Source organism: Gopherus evgoodei, chromosome 2 (assembly GCF_007399415.2).
Source record: "Gopherus evgoodei ecotype Sinaloan lineage chromosome 2, rGopEvg1_v1.p, whole genome shotgun sequence".
Classification (NCBI taxonomy): domain Eukaryota; kingdom Metazoa; phylum Chordata; order Testudines; family Testudinidae; genus Gopherus; species Gopherus evgoodei.
Window position 1 is genome coordinate 234432798 of NC_044323.1, and position 26364 is coordinate 234459161.

A 26364-nucleotide genomic window follows, 5' to 3' on the forward strand; every position below is an offset into this window, starting at 1 on the left:
CCTCTCCTATTCAGTCAGGCACATCTACCCCTGTCCCTGTGTCCCTGCACCCCCCCCTTCCCCCTGTCCCCATGCACCTCCCTTCCCCTCTGTACCCCCAGTCACCCCCCGCCTCATGCACCTCTGTCCCCATTGTCCCTGCACCCACTCTTTGCCATCCCCCATCTCCATGTGGCTCTGCACCCCCATTCAGCCTTCACACACTAGCCTTTTTGAATTCCAGTCTGTGTGACTCCCCACCACCCAGTGCACCGCACTCTATCTGTCCCCACCAGATCCAGTGCCTCCTCACCCGGCCGGATATGTGGGCAGGGCACTGTGAGGAATGCAGCCTCTTGTCCTCCCTATCAGCTGCTGACTGCTATGACCTGTAAGCCAGTTGCCCTCTGTTCTGGCCCCATAGCAGCCCCTGGTGAGCAAAAGGCATAACTGCAGTGCCTCTCTGGCAGAATGTATTTTCTGCAGAAGAAAAAAAAATCTGCAGGGGATGTGAATTCTGCATATGCACAGGTAACAGAATTCCCCCAAGAGTAACTTTGCTAGTATCTCCTTCAGTTCAGCAAACAGACAAATTTGACTACTTCCACTGGTGCTTCCTGTGCACTCTTAATTCAACCAATAATCTGTTTTATCTGGACCAAGGTTCAGTCAGCTTACTCATCCAAACTGATGTCTGTTCAGAAAAGCTGATTAAATGCACGGTCTAGGCCAGTGGTGGGCAACCTGAGGCATGTCAGGGTAATCTGCTGACAGGCCGCAAGATAGTTTTTACATTGACTGTCCTCAGGCACCGCTGCCCGCAGCTCCCAGTGGCTGCGGTTCGCCATTCCGACCAACAGGAGCTGCGGGCAGCTGTGCCTATGGACAGTCAATGTAAACAAACTGTTTCACGGGCCACCAGCAGACTGGCCTGACAGGCTGCAGGTTGCCCACCACTGGTCTAGGCCCAGTGAAAAATGATACCGTCAGTCATCACACTGAAAGTAGTGTAGCTTAAGTCACAAGGTCCTATTATCTCCCCAATGGCTTTGTAAACACAAGTTGAACAGGAGTGCCAGTCCAGAACTTTGCAGTATTTTACAGGACAGCACTCTTGCTATAAATGAAAAATTGATCAAAACTACCCTCTAGATCTGTGCTGACTAGCAAGACCCAAGCCACCTAAGGAAACTGTCTGTCATTACAAGGACTCATAGATGTGAATAATACCCCAGAGTTCGCAGTTTCAAAGACTAGGAATGAAAAACAATCTGCATGGAGACCAGATTTTTGTCCAAACTAGAAAGAGCTAAACTAGCATGATCACTGTACTTTTTATACCATAATCAGGCATGGAACTCTACCAACATTGCTCCAGGAAATCTATGGTGTCTTGATATTGTGAAAGTTGCTTTGCTGCAAACCTCTCATTCGACCCAAAAATGGAGTTAAAACAAAGTAATAATTAACAAGATCCCAGCACAAGGGCTTAATTTTAAAAGATGCTAACATCATGCCCTCCCAAATGTTGATAATCTCATCCATCAGCACAGTGACCTAACCTAAAAACCAGGGAAACAATAGTGACAAGCTTGAAATCTCTACCCTCATGACTTCAATCCTAACTATACGATCTAGAATATATCAAGCTGCATGCCTAAAGCCAGAAACAACTAGAAACAGGACCACTGTCATGAATATCCCAGTCCTTTCCCAGATAGTGTATACTTTATAGTATTTGCAAAGTATAAGACTTTGTAATCTAACAATTGCAAAATGAGTAGAGTTGTTCTGCATATTAAATATAGGGGAATTCCTTGAGAAGTAATTTGTTTATATCTAGCCATGCTTCTTATTGTGCACTATTCTGAAGAAAGACTAAAAATTGTTCCCAAAGCTTCTTGGGAAGGAGCCTGCATACACACGAGCTTCTTCTACAGGAAGAGTGTCACCACCCAACTTCTCATCTGTAAGTGCCTACCCTAACCAATCTTGTTTCTTTCCTCTTAGGGTTGGAGCAGCTTCTGTGTGTTCTTCTCCCTCCTTGATATTAAGTGGGGTATGAATTTTTTTACTCTTTGCAATTAGGTTTCAGCTTTTGGTAGTGGAGTTCCCCCAGCTTGGTCTGCAGCAAGGGAATTCTAATGGTGGAGAGGAAGCTTCCTCCCTCCCCCAACAAATCATTTTTGGTGGGAAAAGGAGTAGCAATATAATTCTGTGGACTATATGGCCACTTTTCTGAATATAACAGGTACTTATCAGGAGCTTAGCCAGGGAGAACCTATTTCAGGCTGTGACCCCTGTAAGCTTCCTCTTTGGATAACTAAAGAGTCAGGTAAAGACTCCTTCTAGTACAAAGAGGGGAACTGAGTCTGATTAGTTATATCATCCTTTCCCTGACCTCAGTCCCATAAGTTAGATTGCCATATGTGCAATGGTAGTTGCATGTGTGTCTCTCACTCAGAAGAGGGGGAGGGTCAGTCTTAGTCATTCTAAGATTGCAGGAGAGACATCAATATGCTCTTGAAAAAGGAAGCTGCAACCACAGAAGCGATTTTTGGACCGGATATGAACCAAAATGCTTGTCTGCAAGTTTCCTGCAGTTAAAATCTACTACATTTTATAATGCAATTAAGTATCAGATGGCAATCATGTCTCTGAAATGATGACAATACTTTTGTAATTAAATGTTTGATATCAAACATTGTCTTTGGCATGGAGGTTTGTTGAATTACCTTGGGTGCTTGCTTACATTGCAGTTATTCCTGGCAAATAGAACAATGCTGAAAACTTCACATTCTCAGACTAATGAAAAAACTACACTTCTAAATTCACCTATCAGGATTTTTGTGCATAATTCTGGAATGGAATTTGAGAAGTTTGAGTTCAATTTCCAGGCTCTAATGTAGGCTTCCTGTATGATCTTGCACAATTCACTCAAGGCCTTGCGTAGACTACAAGTCTCCCATTCTCAACAATGAGTGCAGATGTAAAAGTATTGAACCTGGGTTAACTATAAGTGTAGATCAGGGACAGACAGTATTCAGAATTTCAAAAAACAAAGACTAAGCCCTTAAAGCCCTTAATCTATCTGTGACTCAAACCTCATCTGTAAAATAAGGATTGTGATGTTGCACTCCATATGTTTTATGGAAATATATTTATAAGTGTGAACATGATGCAACTGGAATATGCTTTGTGCAAAAAGGTGTCTTGTAAGGTATCATTACAAAGCTTATAATCTACTGAGTGTGTTCATCCTATTCATATAAATGTATCATTCTTGTATCTGAAGCTAGAAATATGAAGTATTACTCTGAAGTCCTATTGTAATTATGCAAAGTGTGGGCCATTAATGGTGGTTTAGAATCTTGATGACTCCCATTGACTAGGACAACCGGTTGTAAATGGCTCTTTACTTGCAAGCCTTCCTATGTTCATGTGAGTTAGGCCGGAAAGAATGTAGGCTTGGGGTCTCACAGGACATGTGACCATGTTACCTGGTACTGGAATCCATCTTAAACCGGGTGCTTTGCCATTTAGAGGAGGGGGGGGACACAGAGAGACAAAAGATTCCCGCCTTATGCCAAAGCTATAAAGGAGGTTCAACAGAACAAAGGGGGCTGCAGTCATGAGAAAACTCTTAGTTACCACCTGAGCTGGAACTAACAAGAACTGTACCAGGGAAAGTATTGGGCCAAGACTAAGAAGAAGTCTAGTCTGCGAAAGAAGCTTATTGGAACATCTGAGAGTGAAATGTACCTGCAGTCAGTTTCATAAAATGTATTAGGCGTAGACTTGCGTGTTTTGTTTTTATTTTGCTTGGTAATTTACTTTGTTCTGTTATTACTTGAAACCACTTACATCCTACTTTTTATACTTAAAGTAACTTTTGTTTATTAGTAAACTCAGAATAAGTGATTAATACTTGGGGGAGCAAACAGCTGTGCATCTCTCTTTATCACTGGACAGTCTCTACGGAAAAGGATAAATGGACACAAATCAGACATTAGGAATGGCAATATACAAAAACCTGTAGGAGAGCACTTCAACCTCCCTGGCCACACTATAGCAGACCTTAAGGTGGCCATCCTGCAGCAAAAAAACTTCAGGACCAGACTTCAAAGAAACTGCTGAGCTTCAGTTCATCTGCAAATTTGACACCATCAGCTCAGGATTGAACAAAGACTGTGAATGGCTTGCCAATTACAGAACCAGTTTCTCCTCTCTTGGTTTTCACACCTCAACTGCTAGAACAGGGCCTCATCCTCCCTGATTGAACTGACCTCGTTATCTCTAGCTTGCTTGCTAGCACATATATATACCTGCCCCTGAAGATTTCCACTACATATATCTGAGGAAGTGGGTATTCACCCACGAAAGCTCATGCTCCAAAACATCTGTTAGTCTATAAGGTGCCACAGGATTCTTTGCTGCTTTTACAGATCCAGACTAACATGGCTACCTCTCTGATACGTCTCTTTATCAGTGTTACAGAGGGCAGACAATTTATGAGTTTACCATGTATACGCTTTATACAGAGTAAAACTGATTTATTTTGGGTTTGGATCCCATTGGGAGCTGGGTGTCTGGGTGCTGAAGATAGGTGACTTGCTGAGCAGTTTTTGGTTAAAGTCTGCAGCTTTGGAGGCGTGGACCAGACTTGGGTCTGCGTTGCAGCAGAATAGCGTGTCTGGCTCAGCAAGGCAGGGTTCTGGAGTCCCAGGCTGGCAGTGGAAAATGGGCTCAGAGGTAATTGCAGTACATCAGGTGACAGCCTCAAGGGGGTCTCTGTGACAGAACTCATCACAGGATAATGCTCTCCTACCTCAGAGTGTTGAGAAGATAAATTCCTTTATGTCTCATGTGGCTCAGACACTATGATGGCGGCCTCTACTAGTATTTTTAAAATTGTAATTTCATTAGCATCAGAATTACTAAGAGCTTGTGTTAATACAGAACTGAGTTAATAAACTGTTCCTCATTTATGAGCTGAAGACATTTCAAATGTTAGCTGCCACATTTGCATATGTAATGACTTTGGGGGGGGGAGGACAAGAGAAGACTATACAGATACAATAGATTTCATCTAGTCCAGAAGATGTTAGGAGCATTTGCCATAAAAGACCCCACACTTTCTATTTTATATATGAATATGAGAGAGACAGACAGGACAGTGCGCAGTAGTACCCAGGAAGCCCAGTCATGGGCCAGCATTTCACCGAGCTAGGCACTGCACAAAGACAGACCCTGTCCAACAAAGCTTACAATTTAAATATAGGAGAAGAGACAGAATTCAGATCCAGACAGATGGGGGAGCACAAGGAAACAATGACAAATGCTAGTCAGCACGATGGACAGCAAGTGTCAGCATACCAACTTCCTAATCATTTGTCAAGGCCCTGGTAAGCTCCCTCTGCTGGACACTTTCCAGACCACTATGAGAGGAGCCATATGCCGTGATCCCACAGTCGGAACAGAATCACTTGCCCCTGGTTTGGTATACGTACACACACACACACACACAGGTTGAGATCCTCCATCCACACTCCATCCTAAGAGTTTAGGATACATGGCCAACTACCGAGTACTCTGAAACCAGTGCTGAAATTGGGTTACAGTTAGCTATCTCAGAGGTACAGGACAAGATGTAGAACATAAACACATACAGCCTTTGCACAGGACTCATACACAGCACTGTTCTTTCTTTAATAGCCGTGAAAAATACATAGATCTATACAAAAATAGATAAACCCTATACACATTTCACTGCCTCAGTTTCCTCAGTGCTCTTTGGGCGTTATTAGGTTGTGGTTAGTGTCATCGGGGGTCAAAGTCCTTCTGTTGTAGTGCATGGCTTGGGCTCTGAAACACTGAGCCTTCTCTTTAGTTGGCCTCCTCTAATCTTGGCCAATACGTTCCCTTCCCCTGTCCTGCCCAATCTTCCTGAATCTCAGCCCCAAGTTTATATGCTCCTCTTCTACACCAGGCTTCTTTGTTCTGTCTTTGATAACTTTTCACTGTTCCAAATCTCCTTCCTGCAGACCAACTTAGCCAAACTGATTTCCCAGCTCAGGAACACTACTTAATGCAACTATGGTTTGTCAGAATGCAAGCTGTTAAAGTTGACAACTCTCCATTGTCCTTGGTCTAGGGAAACATATCCCTTACCAAGACCATGGTAGATTCCACATTTACACAGAGGTGTTCAGTGATGCAGCAATTTTCATAGTATCAACCATAATTCATAAATTGTATGTATGTTCCCCAAATCACCATACCACTGCCTAACTGGGGGAGTTTGTTTACGTTTGGAAGGCATCACAGCCAAGGAGAGTTTTAAGAAGAAATCTGAAGGAAAAACAATAAAATGGCTTTGCAGATGTCTGTTGGGACCTTCTCCCATGCCTGATGGGCAGCAGGGGAGAACAAACTAAGGCCATGGCTACACTAGAGAGTTGCAGCGCTGGTGAGGGGGTTACAGCGCTGCAACTTAGGATGTGGCCACACTTGCAAAGCACGGCCAGCGCTGCAACTCCCTAGTTGCAGCGCTCGCTGTACACCCGGTCAAGCCTCGGGTGTAGTGATTCCAGCGCTGGTGATCCAGCGCTGGTCAGCAAGTGTGGACCCTACCAGCGCTTTTATTGACCTCCGGGGTATAAGGAGGTATCCAGAATTCCTGTCCACAACAAACCGGAAGAAAGGGACAGCTCGGAGTTCAGCCAAACTGCTTATTTAAAAAACAAACACAGCTCCTGTTTGCTGAGCGAGCGGAGGCAGGCAGGGAATTACTTTGGAATGTTCACAGCTGTTTGCTTGAAGAGGAGAAACAGCACACTCACACGGCAGAAGGGGAGGGGGAAGTCCATGTTGAACAGATGCTTATCTGGTCTGATGCTATTTAGGAGTGCATAATTTGAATTTAGTGAATGAGAGAGGGGTGGAGGAAGGGGGGTCAGAACTTTTAAAATGATTGAAGGTAGGCACTGTGTGTTCTTCCAGTCCTTAGAACTTGCAAGGCAGGGAGCTGAGAACAGTGTCAACTCCAAAAATCCATTCTGTCTGTCTCCTCCACGCTCCCTGTCACATTCCACCCCACCCCCGTCTTTTGAAAAGCATGTTGCAGCCACTTGAACTGCTGGGATAGCTGCCCCACAATGCATCACTCCCAACAGCGCTGCCAATCTGCAATGTGGCCACACTGCAGCGCTGGTAGCTGTCAGTGTGGCACACTGCAGCGCTGGCCCTACACAGCTGTACGAACACAGCTGTAACTACCAGCGCTGCAGAACTGTAAGTGTAGCCACGGCCTAAGATGCCTGTTTGAGACACTAGAAAGTCACCTAATTTCTTTAGCAGATAAGCATTTTACTGTATTGACTTTTTGAATGTTTTTTTACCCAACTTGCCTCCATTTCATCTCTCTCAAATATCTGAAAAGACTACGCTATTACTTAATAGATAAGGTGTTTTGTTTTTCTTAAAATAAAAGGGGAATTCTTGAAACAGGCAAATGCTTGAGTAAGAATTCAGAAAAAAATTGTACTCTCGCATAAAGAAGAGGATTGTTCAGTTTATCATCTTTTACTTACCCGAGTTATAAATATCACTAATTTCAGTTAATTTGAGCAATTTGAATATTCAAGACAAATATATCAATTGAAATGAGTTAAAATTTTGTTTCACTACAGACTGTTTTAGGATTGAAGCAGATTACTTTTATAACTAAAAGTTTAGGGTGTTTTTTTTTTATTAAAACCAGTTTCCTTTGAAACATGGCATAAAACCTGGTATTAATATCTATGCCCTTGACAAAAAGGTACTGAAGACAATAGAACAGAATTGATTTTTATTGACTGTAGCAAATTGCACTGAAATTAATGAAGATTTTAATCTACTAGTCTAACAACTCAGATTTTCTGCAGGCAATGAGAACAATTAGTCCATGAACAAGTAATCCTGGGCCTTACAAAGAGTAGCAAATACCAAAAATTTCGAGACATATGCACAAATAATTACACTTAAAATGTAGGAATTTGATAGAATGTCATATGATCATAATAAAGTGGACCCAATCAGGATTGGTTTCCATTTTGCTTAGCACTGCATAAAATCATCTGAAGACAGTCTCTGCCTCAAAGCACTTAACTAAATTTGACACTAAGGGCTTGTCCTACATCACAAAGTTGCAGCGCTGCTGATGGGGTTACAGCGCTGCAACTTAGGAGGTGTACACATCTGCAGGGCATCACCAGCGCTGCAACTCCCTGTTTGCAGCGCTGGCCGTACTCCCTTTTGTCTCGGGTGTAGAGGGATCCCAGCGCTGGTGATCAAGTGTAGACACTTACGAGCGCTTTCTTGACCTCCGTGGAATAAGCAGGTATCCCAGCATACTGAGGAAGCCTCTGGTAATCAAGCAGGTCTAGTTCCCTGCGGTTTGCTCTCGCGTTCCCCGAATCCCCGAGCAAGCAGGTCTCCTTCCCTGCGGTTTGCTCTCGCGTTCCCCGAATCCCCGAGCAAGCAGGTCTCCTTCCCTGCGGTTTGCTCTCGCGTTCCCCGAATCCCGAGCAAGCATGTCTCCTTCCCTGCGTTTGCAGGGGGTTCGGGGAACGCGAGAGCAAACGGCTGGTGAAGCTGGTCTCCTTCCCCGGTTGTGCTCTCGCGTTCCCCGAACCCCCGTTGCAAGCAGGTCTCCTTCCTGCGGTTTGCTCTCTCGTCCCGAATCCCGAGCAAGCAGGTCTCTTCCCCTGCGGTTTGCAGGGGGGTTCGGGGAACGCGAGAGCAAACCGCGGCGAGCTGGTCTCCTTTTCCCGGTTTGCTCTCGCGTTCCCCGAACCCCCTTGAAGCCGCCCAACAGCGCTGCAGTGTGGCCACCATCTAACACCACTTGCAGCGCTGGTTGCTGTAAGTTTGGCCACTCTGCAGCGCTGGCCCTATACAGCTGTACTAATACAGCTGTAACAACCAGGGCTGCAAAATTGTAGAGTAGACATACCCTAAGTGGGTGCAACAAAGAGGAGAAAAGGAATGGGAAAAGACCTGAGTAACAGCAATAAGATGAAGTCATCCCACACAAGAAACTTGACAACCTGATGGTTCCAAATTACTTCATTATTTCAATTTTTAAAATTATGGGACAAATGAGGGGTGGAAGAATGGCATTAATAAAGAGGAAGAGTTAACATACATAAGGAGAAGAGAGAAGGATGGAGAAGAAAAAGGAAAGTGGAGGTAGAAGGAGAGAAGTCAGGGCATTCAACAGATAAGTACGCCAAATTCAAACCATAAAAGTTAGTCGGCAGACTGGCATGTGAATGTGCCTCACTCTTTGCCCTACTTCTGCAAATGGTGCTCACCGGGCAAGCTCTAGTGCTTCTGGAAACTGACAACCCCCAGAAGTGTTCTCTTTCCCGGCCCACATGGAGTTTACTGGTGTTTGGAACCCCAAGGTGGAGAGTTGTGTCCTGCAGCACTTGGGGGCCAGGGAGGGGAGGCAACATTATTAACATCTGAAAAAAATAATAGGAGGGGGTTGGGTCCCAATGAACATGATGTACCAGGGTCCCAAATTGCTCTAGAGCAGTGGTGGGTAACCTGCAACCATCAAGGAATCCGCTGGCGGGCCGCGAGACAGTTGGTTTACATTGACTATTCATAGGCACAGCCACTCGCAGCTCCCAATGGCCACGGTTCTCCATTCCCGGCCTATGGGAGCTGTGGGTGGCAGTGCCTGTGTACGATCAATGTAAACCATCCGACAGGCTGCAGGTTGTCCACCACTGCTCTAGAGGGGCCTGTCTGGAAAGGATTCCTCCTCATCAAGTCACAACAGAGGGGTGGCTGCACCAAACTGAAAAGGGGGATCCTGTGCAAATGCACTCTGCATGCATTGGTTGATCCAGGCTTGATTTCTGTTGGCGCAATTGCACTCATTGACCCTGGCTAAAGCCATCCCTGCTATTCAGGCAAGAGACTCATTCTATATTTACACATGGCACATATAGTCATTACAGGGCATGAAGTTGGAGACTTTGGCAGCTACCGCAATACAAATAAATCTAAAAATATTCTCAAATCTCTACTCCTTAAAAGGTGCCAACTCTATTAGTGAGAAAACAGTTATGTACTAAGATTATAGAAAAGCAGTGATTGAGAATTACAATAAAAAAGTAATTTTTCATACAAACAAGAATTTGCATTCCTTTAAGCTGCATGCATAATGGATACAATCAACATTATACCAAACAATGACCTACTTGTTTCCTTACAGCTATCTCTTTATGTTTAATTCCACATAATTCTTAATTTGCGTATTCCTTTCAACCCACTAACACGATTCCTACACACACACACACAAAAACCAATGCATTGCTATTAGGGCATTCAAAAACAAAATGTAAAACTTTAGAGCCTGAAAGTCCACTCAGTCCTACTTCTGTTAAGTCAATCGCTCAGACAAACAAGTTTGGTTTACATTGCAGAAGATAATGCTGTCTGCTTCTTGTTTACAATGTCACCTGAAAATGAGAACAGGTGTTTGCATGGCACTGTTGTAGCCCGTGTCGCAAAATATTTACATGCTAGATGCAGTAAAGATTCACATGCCCCTTAATGCTTCAGCCATCATTCCAGAGGACATGCGCCCATGCTGACGACGGGGTTCTGGCTCAATAACAATCCAAAGCAATGCAGACCACCACATGTTCATTTTTATAGCTGAGTCAAATGCCACCAGCAAAAGGTTGACTTTTTTGGTGGTTTGGGATCTGTGGTTCCGCATTAAAGTGTGCTCTTTTAAGACTTCTGAAAGCATGCTCCATACCTCATTTCCTCTCAGATTTTGGAAGGCACTTCAGTTCTTAAACCTTGGGTGAGTGCTGTATTTATCTTTAGAAATTTCACATTGGCATCTTCTCTGCATTCTGTCAAATTTGCTGTGAAAGTTTTCTTAAAATGAACAACACGTGCTGGATCATTATCTGAGACAGCTATAACAGGAAATATATGGCAGAATGTGGGTAATGCTGGTGGATTCTCTGCAGTTTGAGGTCTTCAACCAGTTTGAGGATTTCAATAACTCAGTCCTGGATTAGGGGTGTTATAAAGAGGCATGGGTAGGGTTCTGTGGCCTGCCTTGTGCAGGAGGTCAGACTAGATGATCATATTGGTCCCTTCTGACCTATGAGTCTATAAAACAAAAGCAGGAGACATACAATTCTCCCCCAAGGAGTTCAGTCACAAACTTAATTAATGCACTATTTTTTTAAACAAGCCTCATCAGCATGGAAGTATGTCCTCTGGAACAATGGCTGAAGCAAGAAGAGGCATATGAATCTTTAGCGCATCTGGCACGTAAATATCATGAGATGCCAACTACAACAATGCCATGTGAAGACTCTTCTCACTTTCAGGTGACATTGTAAACAGAAGCAGCAGCATTATCTTCTGCAAAGTAAACTACTTGTTTGTTGTCTGAGCGATTGACTGAACAAGAGTAGGACTGAGTGGACTTACTGGCTCTAACCCTGTTTTGTTTTTGAATGCAGATTTTTTTGTACATAAATTCTACATTTGTAAATTCTCTTTCATGATAAAGAGATTGCACTACCATACTTGTATTAGGTGAACTGAAAAATACATTTATTTTGGTTTTTTACAGTGCAAATATTTGTAATCAAAAATAAAATAAAGTGAGCACTGTACACTTTGTAATATGTGTAATCGAAATCAATATTTGAAAATGTAGAAAAACATCAAAATCATTTGAATAAATTATATTCTATTATTCTTTAATAACGATTATTTTTTTAAAATCACTTGACCGCCCTAACTGCTAGTAAACAAAAAGAGACCAGCAACTCTACTCTCCAAAAGCACTTGCACAAACTAGAGCCATCTTGGTAAGGATAGGAAAGCAGCTTTCAGTTTTCTTGTCAATATATGAAGAGATGCAAACAAGTGACAGTGTGTTGGGGGGGGGGGGGAGAGGAGAAGGGGAAATTAGTAAGTTACCTAAACACAACTCAAACATCCTGATCAAAATGTTAAACAGAACCCTCAGATGTCAGCAACTTAAACATATTTACCTTTTCTATTATAATTCCACTCTGAAGTCTGAATAAAGTCCTTTTGAAAATGCAAAGGTCTGTTTATCACAATTTGCAGGAAAACTTCACCAGTATATTGATAGAAACAAAAAGAAGAATCAATAGAAAGGAAAACCTATTTTCTCATATCACTGTATTGAATATGTTTATAAACAAATCCCCTTCAAAATTTTGTTTAACTCTGATTGTTATTCATCTTGTGAACCTTTAATATGCACAGGGAAGATGCCATGAGAATTAAAAAGCCAAAGATGGTCTTACTGCACCTAGACCTCTAAGGTTTGAATCTTATAGGAAAAAAAAAAAAAAAAAGAAATTCTTACCATTACAGCAATGTTTTACTCTGAACATACACTGCTCAATATAATATTGAAAAAAAAATTAAGAGACTCGCCAAAAACTTTTGGCTTTTTGAGGGAAGGAAAAGCTTAAGAACTGTTCAAAACTAGTTTGAAAATAACTGAAGAAAGCAAAAGGCTCACTGACTCACATTAGCCACACCATCGGGGCTCGTTCATCTGCATATCTATCAATGTGATATATGCCATCATGTACCAGCAATGCACCTCTGCCATGTACATTGGCCAAACCGGACAGTCTCTACACAAAAGAATAAATGGACACAAATCTGACATCAGGAATCATAACATTCAAAAAACCAGTGGGAGAACACTTCAACCTCTCTAGCCACTCAGTGACAGACTTGAAGGTGGCAATTTTGCAACAAAAAAAACTTCAAAAAACAGACTCCAAAGAGAGACTGCTGAACTCGAATTAATGTGCAAGTTAGATACAATTAACTCAGGCTTAAACAGAGACTGGGAATGGCTGGGTCTTTACACTAATTGAATCTATTTCCCTATGTTAAGTTCTCCTCACACCTCCTATGGGTCATCTTAATTATCACTTCAAAAGGTTTTTTTTCCCCCTCCTGCTGATGATTGCTCATCTCAATTGATTAGACTCTTCCTGTAGGAAGCATACTTCCACCTTTTCATGTTCTCTGTATGTATAAATATCTCCTGTCTGTGTGTTCCATTCTATGCATTCAAAGAAGCGAGCTATAGCTCAGGAAAGCTTATGCTGAAATAAATTTGTTAGTCTCTAAAGTGCCACAAGTACTCCTGTTCTTTTGACTCTGGAAAGTCGCTTATATAAGAATTTACTGCAAGCTCTGAAATCAATTAGGAAAAGATAATATCTGTGGTAACTAGCAACACGAAACATAGAATATAGGTAGTATTTTCTTTTCATCAGGACAGGTATTTGAAGTAATAAATGAATAGGCTACTGGTGGGGTAATTTAACAGGAAGGTAGTTTGTTACCATCAAACCTTAAACAGCTCAAGGAAGCTTCCAAGCTTGGTTGCACATTTGTAATGTCGACCAAAACTGGGCACAAACGTGAATGTTATCAACTGCCAGGCATCACTTTCTCTAAATGGTAGCAGATAACGTTGCAAGAAGCAACATATGCAGCTACAAATACACAAGTCCCCATGCAAAGGGAGAGAAGGAGTCCAAGTGACTGAGGTATCTTGGTGGGGAGCACAGAGTGCAGCCCGATGAAAGAGTAAACCGGTTGTGGGAGGTCTTGCGAGAGAAAAGGGGTGTGTAATACTGTGTGTAGTCCAGTGACCTCCCAAGCCAGCCCAGGGGCGAGGGGAGCGCGCAGCCCAGTGACTGCGTTAAGGGTGTAAAAACCGTGACGGGCTGACCCGGGTGGTCATCGAGCCGGCTCGGGAGGGGGCCTTACCTGAGAGAGCTGCCTGGGGTTGGGGCAACCGAAAAGCGCGGAGCTGGAGCTGAAGCTGATGGCCCCTCTGCGGCTGAGGACATGCTGCGGGACCGGCCTATCCAGGGGCAGCACCGGCAGCTGGTAACATACTTCCATTGAAGAGCCTCTGCTCCGAGCCGCGCCAGGGCACCGGCCGCCGCACCTGCCTGCACCGGGAATCGCCGCTGCGCAATGGGGGGCCGGGGGGGCAAACGTGCCAGAAGAGCTAAACCCAGCAATTAAAACGCAGCGGGGCCCGGCTCCACCTTAACCCCCTTCCCCCGGCGTCGGGCCGGGCCGGGCCGGGCCGGGTCCCCCAGGAGTCGCGTCTGGGCGGGCCGGTTCCTCCCGGGAGCCCGCAGGGGTCCTTAAGCAGCCGCCGCAAGGGGGGCGGGGCCGGCAGTTGAGCGCTGTCAAGGAAGGAGGCGGCGAGTCCCGGGCCGAGCACTGCAGCGCGGCCGCTGCCTCTGCTGCCGGAGGGAGCCGCCGTCGCTGCTAGCCCCGCAGCCGGGCCGTCCGGGCGGCGCTCATGAAGGTGGGCGCTGGTGCCCGGGGGACCGCTTTGAGTGAGACACACTCGGTCCTGCTATTGTCCAGCACGAGGAGGCGGCGCGCGCTCCGGGCGGGAGGGGTCGAGGTGCTGCGGTCCCGAGCGAGCCGAGGGTGGGGATGGGGGTGGAGCCCGTGGGAAGGAGGGATCCTGCGCCTGTGCCGCCCCCACTGAGAACAGCCCCGAGCGCAGTAGCCCAGGAGGAGGCACGAGTCGGACGGACTCTGTACGTGTGTGTTTGTACGCGACGCACAAACCGTCATCACGTAACGGCGGGAGGGGGGATGTTTTGGAGGCGAACGGTGCAGCCCGAGCCAGTTCCTCTCTCTTGTGCGCCTGCGCGATATTTTCGCGCCTTGGAATCTCTCTGCCCTGTTAGGGAGGGCTGCAAGTAGAGCGCGCGGCTAGCCCCTCCCGAGCGCAGCGTCTGGACCGCTCCCCCATTGGTGAAGGGGGAAGAACGAACAAGAACGTTTCCTGCACGTGGTAGCGGCCCTTCTAGCGTCGCTGCAGGCGCCCGCGTGCTCTGGATATGCGGCCCAGGCCCGACTTCGGAGGTGTGACGTTAACACGGGCAGCGGCTCCACGGTGAGACTGTCAGCCAGATAGGGAGCAGCTCTGAGGTCAGCAGTGTTCTGCAGCCTCTCAAGCCTGCCTGATTCCAGTGAGGAACAGCAATCCACTGAGCTGGGAGCGGGAGCTGCAGGTGCTGCCCTGGCGGTGACCATAGGTCCCTGTTTTCTGGGGACAGTCCCTGACTGAGGTACTGTATCCCTAGGCAAACAATGTCCCCAGAAGAGTCCCCGGTTCACAAAACTCATCCTCGAATACTGTTGTGCTGCAAAGACCCTTTCTTATGTTGGTTATTTGGTTAATATGTCTAATGCATTAATAGTTAGAAATATCCAGAACATGTCTATTGTTTTAACTATTAGCTATGATATAGATGGTACAGCACTATTGCAGTTGCCATAGCTACGACGATGGCTGAATGCTGTATGACATAGAACACAGTTGAGATTCAGTGTAAAGTGAAAATGGAGTTGTCAAAAAACCATAAATGCTGCTTTAACAACCCAGCTTCCAAAGGGTTTTCCATATTTATGAGCAACTGGAAAAGAAACATCTGTATTATATTCAATATGCCAGGCAGTTTTTTCCATTTTGAGTGGAGCAGGACATCTATAAACGAACAAGAAGGTGCCATTAAACACAAAGCTGCTCTGACAGCACATCTAGTTCAACTTCTGTTACCAAATTTTTTCACAAAAGTTGAGCAAACACAGTGAGTATGACTTTGCTTTTCCAAGAAGGAATATATATGTATGTCATACTATTAGACATAATCACAGCTTCAAAGTAATGGACTGTACTTCCAATTTAAATTTAAAAATTCAGCAACTCCAAAGTGTGAAGCAATAGTTGCAAATGTTTTTGCTCCATGGGCAAATGATGAACTACCTGAAGTATGTTGAATATGTGTCAGTGTCTGCAAACATCGAATTACAGATGTAAAATTGCTTCCTGTCTTAGTTTACTATTTATTACTATTAAAAAGTTTATGAAGGCTTTTTGTGTGTGCAAACTAAATTTGTGGATTTTGTTGAACTTTTGCTGAAGGAGAGACATCAGAACTTTTTGCAGCTGGGATAAAATATTATAAAAAAGTATGGAATCAAAAGTAAGGTCGTGGCATTCTAATATAATACAAACAGAAACTTTGGCAGCATATACAGATGGGGAGGGGAATTTGCACGCCAAAGTAAAGACAAGCTTTACAAGGGAAGTGGTATGTCTTGGATGCGTTGCTCACATCGTGCACAACTATGCCCCAACAGCAAGAGATGCAATCCCAGTAGACCCTGAGAGCATTCCAATTAAGATTTTTGGATATTTTCATGTATTCACTGTTTGCGTGGAAAGACTGAAAAGAGTAAGGGACAAGAATATCAGAGTGTACTAGGATACAGTAATGTCAGTTGGCTGTTGATATTACCTGCTTTAGCAGGGATCCTTCAACATTTTGAGTCGTTGAAGTCATTTTACTTGTCAGATGAAAAGTGTCCAGAAGTTCTTCAAAAAATATTTGAAGACCCATGTACCAAACTCTGGCTTGCTTTTATCCATGCAAACGTGACACTTTTTCATGAGACAATTGAATCACTTGAGGGACATGATCGCTGTGCAGCAGAGTCAGATGGTATCTTAAACAGTCTTGAAAAAAAGCTGGTTACAAGGTATGAAGAAGACTTTGTGCCTGTTTTAGTGAGAAAAGTGGTCCCCAAACTTTTTACCTCATGTCCCCCTTACCACCCTCCCCCCCCAGAGCTGGGGCCAGGAGCAGGGCCATGGTTCCGGAATTGGAGGATGTGGACAGGGAAAAGGGGCAGGGCTGACTCTGCAGTTTTTGCTGCCCCAAGCAGCACGCCGAATTGCCACCCCGGCGGCGAGGGAGGAGTCTCTGTGCTCGTAGGGCAGCAGGCTCTTTTCTGCAGCCGCGGCAATTGGGTGGCAGATTCTGTGTTTAGCTGAAGCTGCCCCGGACAGCTAAACATAGAAGCTGCCGCCGAATTGCTGCCGCCGCAGAAACAGGCCTACCGCCCTAAGGGCACACAGACTGCCCCTCCCCCCGCCCGCGGCGGCAATTCGGCGCACTTCTTGGGGGCAAAACAAGGGGGACTGCTCCCCTTGCAGAATGGCGCCCCAAGCATCAGCTTGGAATGCTGGTGCCTGGAGCCGGCCCTGAAAAGGGGTCCAATGCTATGGCCATAGCTAGGAGCAGGGGCGGGAGTGGAACAGGGGCTGGGTCCAGGAGCAGAGCTGGATGGTGCTCCCTGCTCCTCCATGGGGGCTGGCCTGAGCCCCAGCCATGCACCCCCCAGTTTGGAGACCTCTGACTTAGAGACCTAGAAGAAGCAGGCAATCGTGCTACCTTAATGTGTCAAGATCTTTCCTCAGTGCAGCCATAAAATACATATGTTCATGGGAAAAGTATACAGATGATTTGAGAGATTTGAAGTGTCTGCTTTTAAAGAAAGTTCCTTTACGATCTGAGACTGAAACAGCACTGCTGAAGAAATGCCAGAATGTGACAATTAACGAGAATGCACTGTTTGATAAAGTAACTCTGTTAAGTGAGTTTGTGACAGGGAAACTGTGAATGGAATGACACAACTACAACGATCACAGTATGTGGCAGATGGGATGAAGTAAACAAGCATTTCAGGGAATCCTCAGTACCACACACAAATATTTTTAAAAATGGCACAACTGATCCAGTGCCTGCCTGGCAGTAATGCTTCAGTTGAGAGGGTATTTTCTGTCATGAATGACCTGTAGACAGCAGAAAAATCCAGGTGCAACATTGACATTGTGAAAGCCATTCTCATTGTCAAAACAATCTTCATTTTGCCCTGTCTTGAGTTTTTCAACAAACTGAGCAAGAACATTAAAATTCTAAAACAAATACACTCATCAGAGAAATACAGCTATTAATCCAGCAAGCTGTTTTAGTGCTGCCAGCATCAGGAATACTGGTGAGTACAATTTCTTATGTGGGTCCAGGGGTGGGAGTTTTCCATCTATAAACTATTTCTATCTCCTAGCCTTTTGGGGGGAACTCAGAAAAATTGAAAGGAACTCTCTTGTATTATACATATAAACTGTTTAAAACCATTGTGTTTGTAGTTTTATAATGTGCCACTAGGTGGTGAATCTCATTTCTGTTAATTCTCATTTAAATTATTGCACTCTTTATATCCACATTATTGTCGATTGTGTGGCTGTGTAATGGTTGATGGAGGTTAATCTCTAGATGGATTCTACTAGCAGAAGCAATAAAGTCATCATACTGGTTTTCTTGAAATATGGAGATAACACTGCATTCATTGATAAATCTGTGAAAAATAAATGGCTTTGTCAGTGTGACAAAAGAGACTCTTTAAATAGTTCATATGGACAGTGGTACAGAAAACTCACATTCCTGAATGGTGTTTCTGTATCTTTTGGAACTGGTGTCTGAATGCACTTCTTTAATAATGTCACATCCACAGTGATTATGTGAATATTTGTTTTGTATTTGTAGTTTATATGTGCAACTGTTAAAATATAAGCTGCTAAAAAAAATTTGCTTTGCTGTGCTCCACAATTTACGTTTCAGTCTTAGCTACTTTGCTCTGCTTCCACCCCTGTGTGTCCTCAGATTGGTTTATAAAATATGGTCACCTCTAGAGCCCAATATAGGGTAAGCCTCAGATGGGAGGCAGAATCAGCAACTAATAGGGGCAAGTGAGAGTTGAAGGGGGCTGAATGTGGGGAGGATCTGGAAATGAACAGAATGGGGCCCAGAGACTACTATAAAGGAACAGAGGGGAATGGGGGGAGGCTGCCCTAAATCCCTCAGGCCCAGGTGCCTGCTACCCTTCAGATCTCAGACTGTCCCACCTTTGTTTTCCCCAGAAGACATTCCCTCACCCAAAAGCCTCTGTTAGAGAGCTTATTCCTTCACTCTCCCACTTCCCTGGTCGTTCTCGCATGAACAGAGAGCAACAATACCCAAAGTCCAAAGGTGCAAACAATTCGATGTTTATTGGGGTGAACTTCCAACAAGCCTAAACCCAAGTTCCTTTCTCCTTATTTTCGAATCCCAACTACTTCCTGTTTGCCCCTAATTTATATAATAATATTCTTAACTATGATTAGCTAACCAATTATATCCCACCACCTTAATTAGTTAACACCCAACAAAATTAATTATACAGCAGACAGAAACAATCACAGAACCAGACAGAGACCATGCAAATAAACATAAAAAACAATACAGAAGTGAGGATTTCACAATGATAGATAGGATGCTTTAGAGTGGGTCCAAAGGCCCACAAGATAGGCTGAGCAGGTGATCACACGCTTGATGCATGAACAAAAGGGGGGCTCAGAAGGTTGGTGAATTCAGTCAGCAAGCAGGAGCTGGGTGGATAAACCACCCCCCCTTGTACTCAAGCTTGGGAAGTACTGATAAAAAAGTTCTCAGTACTGATAAGGAAGCTGCTTGTAGGCCAGGAACTGCTCAAGGCCATGAATTTTGTAATCAAATGCTTCACCAGGTGCCGTTAATTAACCGCAGGCAATTAAATGCTTTAACTGTGATGTAAACTTGCTTATATAAATTTGTGCTTTACTGAAGAGAAAGGGGGGCTGGTTCAGTGTGGAAAATGGGCTTGTTCTTTGTTGTGTGTGTGCACACATCAATTAAGAACTTGGTTTGGGACTTTGCTGGGTTGCCTGTCTCTTGCGGTCAGACAACGAACCTGAAAAGTCTGGGATAAAGATAACCCCGACAGATTTGGCACCCCAGATGGGAACCATCTGACTGTCCGGTGAGGGGGTCCATCTCCAAATGCAATGCAGCGCGCATCCTTCGATTGAGAGGAGCCTTGCCTAGGAGTTGGATCTCACGCTGGCGATAAGGTGTCATCTCATGAACCAGCCTGAGCCCGTTTAAATCCAGCAACATCCACCTGCCCTTTGAGCAGGAGTCACGGGAACTAGATAGGTGAGCACTCGGTACAGGAAAATTGGACTAGGTGGCAGTAAATGCCCGGGGGGACGCCCCATTATCTCTCATTCTGAGAGATTGGAAGGATATATCCAGAACGGCCAGATTGTCCAAGGCTAAGATGAGAGATTTGTGTCGGATCCAATGGCCATCATTTCCCTTTCATTTGTCCCCGACTAGAGACTGTCCGGAGTGTGGAACCTTTTCCGCAGATAGGATGAACTCCTTAAGTGATATTTTGGTCGATCTTAGACCGGGACAAATGAATTATTTGTTTGTGTGGTATAATTATAAACCCACGGAGGGACGAGTGGCTATTGAAGCTGTTTGTATGGAGAACTCCTGTAAAAATCCCTCACCATATGCCCCAGAGCCACACGGGAAGGAGGACGATTTTATTCCTGTTCTTCAAGAACGGGTTAGAGACAGTTCAGGGACAGAGGAGAATCAAGGGGAGGCTCAGGGTGGTACTCCCTCATCTTCAGAGAAATCAGTCAGTCTCATCCCCCCTGCCCAGTCTTCAGCCAGTCTTCTTCAAATTCAGAAGGAATCTGGATCCATGGGGGAGAATGCCTCTGAGACAGACCTGACAATACAATCCCCGTTAAGAGCTTATCCGGTTCCACTGATCGCTGGGGGACATCAGATGGTTTTTACCCATACTCCATTTGCAACTTCAGATTTGCTTAATTGGCAATGTACTATGCCTTGCCTACGGGACAATCCTGAGGCAGTGGAAAGAATGTTCCATACAATCTTCTCCACTCATGTGCCTACCTGAGCAGATGTTAATCAGTTATTAGATACTCTCATGACAGAAGATGAAAGACAAAAAGTAAAAGAAAAATCTGCAGGTCATCTGGACGTTCTTTGGCCAATTACTGATCCTAATTGGAATCCTGACACTCTGGCTGGCAAGGTACAGCTGGACGGATTTTTGAAAGCTATTTTGAGTGGCATTAGAGAAGCAGGAGAGGCTACTCCAAATTGGAGCAAGGTGTCTGCTTGTGTTCAGCATCCAGACGAACACCCCTCTGACTTTTGTGCTCGACTGATTTGTGAAGTTAGAAAGCATGGTAATTTGAATCCTGAAACTGATCATGGAAAGGAGATGGTTAAAATGGTTTTCATGTCACAATGTACGGAGGATATTGCTAAGAGATTTAGAGAGCATCCAGACAGTATGCAAGGTAAAAGTTTGCCTGAGGTCGTTAGCATTGCTACTAGAGTGTTTAATGGGAGAGAGGAGAAGAAAGAAAAAGAGAAATGAAGGAAAGGCAGAGGGACATAAAGGAGCAAATGTCGCTGTTGGCAGCAGCAATGACTGGGGGAAGAGGCAGAGCTCGTGGATGGAACCGAGGTGGATGGAATGGAAGGGGAAGAGGAGGTGCAGCAAGAGGCAGAGGACATGGAGAAGGAATTAGAAGTGGTGGTTGTCATTATTGTGGTGCAGAAAGACATTGGAAGAGAGAGTGCCCAGTGTGCCCTAAGCAGGAATATAAGCTAGAGGCAGCAGGGCAATTTGCGGAGGACAGTGACTGAAGGAAGGTGCCGCTCCCCTGGAGTCCTGAGATTTATGAGGCTAGACTTGCACAATTTAAATGTGATGCCCAGTTCCCTGTTATTTCCCTTAAAATAGGGAACGAGACTTTTGAACAGTTAGTGGATACCGGTGCTACTCATTCAGCTATTCCCAAGGGAGCAGCCCCAAAAGGAAATATTGAAAAATGTGTGATAGGAGTTACTGGAGAGACAGAACGATGTTTTATGACCAGTGATTGCATGGCCACTTTGGGCCCTTTAAATATTCAGCATTCCTTTTTGCTTATGAATGGGCCAGTAAACTTGCTTGGACGCGATTTGCTGTGTAAATTGCATGCTTAAATTTTTTGTAATCCGGATGGCATCATTCTAAGGTTTCCATTAGAAAAAGCATATTTGCTGGCAGGGCTGGAGGTTCAAGAGTTCAGTAAAGATCTCCCTGTGCGAGTGCAAAATGAAGTTAACCCTATAGTGTGGGGAGGAAAACATGCAGTGGGACTAGTAAAATCAGCTCCCTTTTTAAGTCCGACAGTAAAGAGTGATCAGCCTCCACCCGCCCAGAGACAATACCCTCTGAAACCTGAAGCCGTTCAGGGGCTATGGCCTCTCATACAGGATTTGAAGGAAAAGGGAATCCTGGTGCCATGCGTCTCTCCTTGCAATACCCCTATTCTGGCTATTAAGAAGCCTCAGCCTGGACCAAATGGAAAACTGGTATATCGAATGGTTCAGGACCTGAGACTGATTAATCAGTATGTGATCCCAGAACACCCTGTAGTGCCAAACCCTCGCACCATACGGGCAATGATGCCGCCAGATGCAGAATGGTTTATGTTAAGATAAGTTCCTATCTGCATCCTAAAAGACTTGCCCATACCGGTATTGCCCTGGCCTCTTCCTTTGTCATTCTGTGTTAAAGGCATTCTGAACTATATGCATTTCCTCACCTTTTGGGGGCGATGCCAGACTTTCAGGCACCTGCTCCCCTACTTGGTGTAAACTTTGCTTGTACCAATCAGAAACAAACACACACAGTTTTTGGGCCCCGTCCCCTATGACACTTCTATGATGTCATAGTGGGTATTTTAGGCTGGTCTGCCATGTGCAGGCAGAAGAGGAGAAAGAAAAACGAATCCTGTGTACCTTGTGCACACCCGTGACTGAGCCTGATCACCTCGAAGCCTCTCTCAGCTCACGTATTTTAAGCAGAGTTTCTACGTTTGCCGGTCATTATGAGTTGGTTTGTATTCGTAAGTATTGGTTATTACTAAATGCTGCATCTGTGTTTATAAATATTGTTTACTGCATCTTTGTTTATAAATATTGTTTGATAGTAAATACTTTAGCCGTTGTATGTTTTAAGTTCCATTAACCCTATTAGCTAATCATTCGCTGCTCCCCTACCCCTTGTAACTATCCCCAATAAAACTTTAAAATAATTAATTTTAGTTGTGTGCGTGCCTGCAGTTTGCATTGTGACCCAGACCCTCCTTGCATCCCTTACCTATACAGTCTATTGCCACGTGCAGCCTGGTAAATAACAGCTCTGCATTTTTCTTTCACCCCTAAAAGTACGTGGCAATCTACAGTTTACTTGCCTGGATTTGGCAAATGCCTTCTTTTCTGTACCGGTTGCCTCAGATAAACAGTACCTTTTTGCATTCACCTGGGGAATACCAGGTGTAGCTGGGCAACTCACGTGGACTAGAATGCCCCAAGGGTATGTGGAGGCACCAGGGGTGTTTGCTAGAATTTTAGCCGAAAATTTAAGGATGTTCAGTTACCCCGTGGATCTACCTTGGTAACTTATGTTGATAATATTTTAGTGGCATCAAAAACATAGGAAGATAATGAAATTGATTCCATCTATCTACTTAATCAGTTGGCAACAAAGGGACACAAGGTCAGCCCCACAAAACTGCAGTGGGCAAGACAAGAGGTGAAGTATTTGGGGTGTTCTTCAGGACCTGGAATTCATTGCATAGATCCCCAGCAGGTAAAAGCAATTTTAGATATTCCTTTTCCCACGACAAAATGAGGAATGAGAGGCTTTATTAGAATGATTGGATTTTGTCGTTCATGGATAGTGGCTGCAGGTGAATTAATTAAGCCGTTACATGAGTTAACTAAAGAAGGGGCAGAGGAACCTTTATATCCAAATCCTGAGCAGCTAAGAGCCTTTAGAGCACTCAAGGAGTCTCTTGTTCAGGCTCCCACTCTAGGGCTCCCTAATTATAACAAACCCTTTGACTTGTATGTACTTGAATCAAAAGGAGTGGCATCTGGAGTGTTAACACAATCATTTGGAGGCTCTCCTCGACCTATTGCTTATTTGTCAGGACAATTAGACCCTATAGCTTGAGGCCATCCAGGCTGTCTAAGGCCTGGTCTACACTACGTGTTTAAATCGAATTTATCAGCATTAAACATTTAACCCTGCACCTGTCCATACAACGAGGCCCTGTATATCGATATAAAGAGCTCTTTAAACCAATTTCTGTACTCCTCCCCGACGAGAGGAGTAGCGCTGAAATCGGTATTGCCATGTCGGATTAGGGTTAGTGTGGCCGCAAATCGACGGTATTGGCCTCCGGGCGGTATCGCTCAGTGCACCATTGTGACTGCTCTGGAAAGCAATCTGAACTCGAATGTACTGGCTAGGTAGACAGGAAAAGCCCCGCGAACTTTTGACTTTCATTTCCTGTTTGCTCAGCATGGAGCTCTGATCAGCACGAGTGGCGATGCAGTCCCAAATCCAAAAAGAGCTCCAGCATGGTCTGTATGGGAGATACTGGATCTGATCGCTGTATGGGGAGACAAATCTGTTCTATCACAGCTCCGTTACAGAAGATGAAATGAGAAAGCATTTGAAAAAATCTCCAGGCTATGATACAGAGGCCACAGCACAGTGCTGTGTGACAAGCGTAACATAAAGCCAAACAATCAAATGGATGTTCATGGAGGAAGGGAGGGGATACTGAGGACTCCAGCTGTCCCACAGTACCCTCAGTCTCTGAAAAGCATTTGCATTCTTGGCTGAGCTCCCAATGCCTGTAGGATCAAACACATTGTCCGGGGTGGTTCAGGGTATATCTTGTCAATTTACCCCCCTCTCTCCCCCATGAAAGAAAAGGGGGAAAAATTGTTTCTTGACTTTTTTCAGTGTCACTGTATGTCTACTGCATGCTGCTGGTAGACGCAGTGCTGCAGCACTGAACATCAGCATCCTCTCCCCTCCCCTCCCCTCCCTGGTGGCAGACGGTACAGTACAAAATGACTGATAGCCGTCCTCATCATCCTGTGAGTGCTCCTGGCTGGCCTCGCTGAGGTCAGCCAGGGGCGCCTGGGTAAAAATAGGAATGACTCCTGGTCATTCCCGGCAGATGGTACAGAACAGCTGGTAACCGTCTTCATCAAAGCAATTGGGGGCTGAGCTCCATCAGCCCTCCCCCTTTCATGTCTAAAGAAAAGATTCTGTACTGCCTGGACTATCATAGCAGCGGGAGGCTGGGCTCCTCTCCCCTGTCACAGTTTAATGTCCTGCCTGGACTACCATAGCAGCTGGAGGCTGCCTCCCCCTCATTTTATCTCACTAAAAATTCAGTGTTTCTTATTCCTATATTCTTTATTACTTCATCACACAAATGGGGGGACACTGCAATGGTAGCCCAGGAGGGTTGGGGGAGGAGGGAAGCAACGGGTGGGGTTGTTGCAGGGGCACCCCCTAGAATGGCATGCAGCTCATCAGTTCTGCTGGATCTGACAAGGAGTGGCTGTGCTCTCTGGTTCTCTGGTACAGTGGTTCTCTAGTACACTTGCCCCAAATTCTAGGCAGGACTGACTCTATTTTTAGATAAAACATAAAGGAGGGAATGACCCGGGAAGTCATTCCCATTTTTGTCTTTGCGCCCCCGGCCGACCTCAGCAAAGGCCAGCTAGGAGCACCCATGACAGCAGCGGACGGTACAGAACAACTGATAACTGTCATCTCATAGCCAATTTACAGTGGCACGGCAGACGGTACAGAACAACTGATAACCATCATTTCATTGCCATTTTACAATGGCAAGGCAGATGGTACAATAGGGATGGTAACCGTCTCTGCTACCTTGCAAAGGCAAATGAATGCTGCGCTGTAGCACTGCAGTGCCGCCTCTGTCAGCAGCATCCAGTACACATATGGTGACAGTGACAAAAGGCAAAACTGGCTCCACGGTTGGGGGAAAAAGGGCGCGAAATGATTGTTTGCTGTTGCTTTCACGGAGGAAGGAATGAGTGACGACATTTACCCAGAATCACCCGCGACACTGTGTTTGCACCATCATGCATTGGGATCTCAACCCAGAATTCCAATGGGTGGGGAGACTGTGGGAACTATGGGATAGCTACAGGATAGCTACCCACAGTGCAACGCTCCAGAAATCGATGGTAGCCTCGGTACATGGACACACACCGCCGAATTATTGTGCTTTGTGTGGCCGCGTGCACTCCACTTTATACAATCTGTTTTACAAAACCAGTTTATGTAAAATCAGAATAATCCTGTAGTGTAGACATACCCTAAGAAATGTTGCAGCAGCTGCTTTAATTGTGGAAAAGGCTCAAGAAATAGTTCTAGGACACCCCCTCATGGTGCATACACCTCATGCTGTGGCCAGGTTGTTAAATTCGCAGCAGCATAAGCATCTAACTAACCAGCGATTGTCAAAATGTGAAATTGCTCTCTTAATGACTCATGGGGTAACCCTCAAATGATGTGCCACGTTAAACCTGGCTTCCTTGTTGCCCCAGGAGGAAAGTAGTGGATATGTGCATGATCGTCTGCAGGTTTTGGACTTAATTCCTACCCCTTGCC

At 45.0% G+C, this 26364-nt stretch overlaps 1 protein-coding gene across 5 annotated transcripts in view; it reads right to left on the reverse strand.

Moving 5' to 3' along the window:
- PDE7A (phosphodiesterase 7A) overlaps positions 1-16927 on the reverse strand; it is a 163624-nt gene extending 146697 nt beyond the window's left edge. For 2 of the 5 annotated variants that reach the window (XM_030553193.1, XM_030553192.1), the window contains exon 1: positions 13843-14381. In XM_030553193.1, coding sequence (XP_030409053.1) covers positions 13843-13980 — 138 coding nt within the window. In that variant the 5' untranslated portion in view covers positions 13981-14381. Of the gene's footprint in view, positions 1-13842 lie in introns of all 5 variants that reach the window. The other 3 variants (XM_030553196.1, XM_030553194.1, XM_030553199.1) reach the window with 3 other exon arrangements.
- Positions 16928-26364: the final 9437 nt, after the last annotated feature.